The 1,272-nt window shown below is 39.6% G+C and overlaps 1 protein-coding gene across 1 annotated transcript in view; it reads right to left on the reverse strand.

The window, feature by feature from the left end:
- The window catches only part of gpc2 (glypican 2), a 40,550-nt gene that overhangs the window by 37,003 nt on the left and 2,275 nt on the right, over positions 1-1,272 (reverse strand). The window contains exon 2 of the mRNA XM_016522986.1: positions 1,135-1,263. Within this exon, the coding sequence (XP_016378472.1) occupies positions 1,135-1,263 (129 nt within the window). The remainder of the gene's footprint in view (positions 1-1,134; positions 1,264-1,272) is intronic.

Below are 1,272 nucleotides of genomic sequence, written 5' to 3' on the forward strand. Positions count from 1 at the left end.
CAGTATTCATAAAAGAGTAGGCGAGAAATCCCCGGATGTCCTACTGCTTAAACCCAGATTCTGGAGTGCTCATCGATGGACACTCTTCCCAGAAGCCCACGCGAGAGGATACGTCATCATCAAACGTGATGGAGAACAGCGATGAGGGTGTTTACAAATGTGAGTATTAGAAATCAAATACACGGTTCCCTGTGTTAAAATCATATTTGTTGAGCGACTGTAGAGTAAACTGTTTATTTGCTGAAGGTGTAAGACGCTAGACAGTAACGTTACAGTATATTTGTGATTTTGCTGTAAAAACATGCTTTATTATGTATAGCGAACAGCGGAGCTCCAGTAAGCACACGTACGTCACCAAAGTGAATTTACATAAACCTTATACATTTTAAAGACGATTACTAAATGTCTATTTAATATGAGACAGGAAAATATTCTAACAGAATTGCAGATGAGCCCATCACAACATGAACATGATCTGAGCGAGTGATGTATGTGTGCTATTATAGTAGAATTCACTGTCAGCACTGCTTTAGATGAATGTAAATAAACAAATCTACATAGAGTAACTAAACATATGTTATCTATTTTATTTGTCCATTAGTATTGTTGATAGATTAAGGAACATTTGTGTAGGATAAAAAGCGAGTTAACACAACATGTAACTGCAGTACTGAGCAGATAAATCACAGAGGTGACTGACTCTTGTCTGATGTTACAGGAACAGATGAGACACACGAGTGTTTATCTGCTGCAGAGAGACTGATGAAGCAATGCTGCCATCAAAGGCTCTCGGTGAGTACACTACAGACATCAATAAAACATCTTTTAAATCTTAAGTTGTAGTTTATATTATATTTAATTATTGTAATTTCAAACATAGCTATTACAGCGCTTTTCTGATTCTTGATTGCTGTGCATTTGCTGCAGAGCTTTTGTGGTGGAGCAGGTGACGGCAGCATTTGCGGAAAAAAGGGAAAACCTGAAACAAAAATATAAAGTAAGATCATTCTGTTTCTTCTAATACAGAAATCAAAAACATTGTGCTGTTAAAATGCTTGTGTATTGTGTTTGTGCATCTTTGCAGGATCTGAAATGTCTGCAGGCTGGTGTGAGCAGTGAGGATGGAGAGTCCACAGCAGCGTCCTGGAAATGCTCCAGTGCCGCGGATGAGACGCTCCATCACTCCAACTCTTACTGTCTCATCAGGACCGGATGCTGCGGTGGTCTCTTCATCCTCAGTGACCCCAGAGCCAGCTGGAGCATCTAGAGAAA

The sequence above is a fragment of the Sinocyclocheilus rhinocerous genome, unplaced genomic scaffold, assembly GCF_001515625.1.
Source record: "Sinocyclocheilus rhinocerous isolate Xijiao unplaced genomic scaffold, SAMN03320098_v1.1 scaffold2736, whole genome shotgun sequence".
NCBI lineage: Eukaryota > Metazoa > Chordata > Actinopteri > Cypriniformes > Cyprinidae > Sinocyclocheilus > Sinocyclocheilus rhinocerous.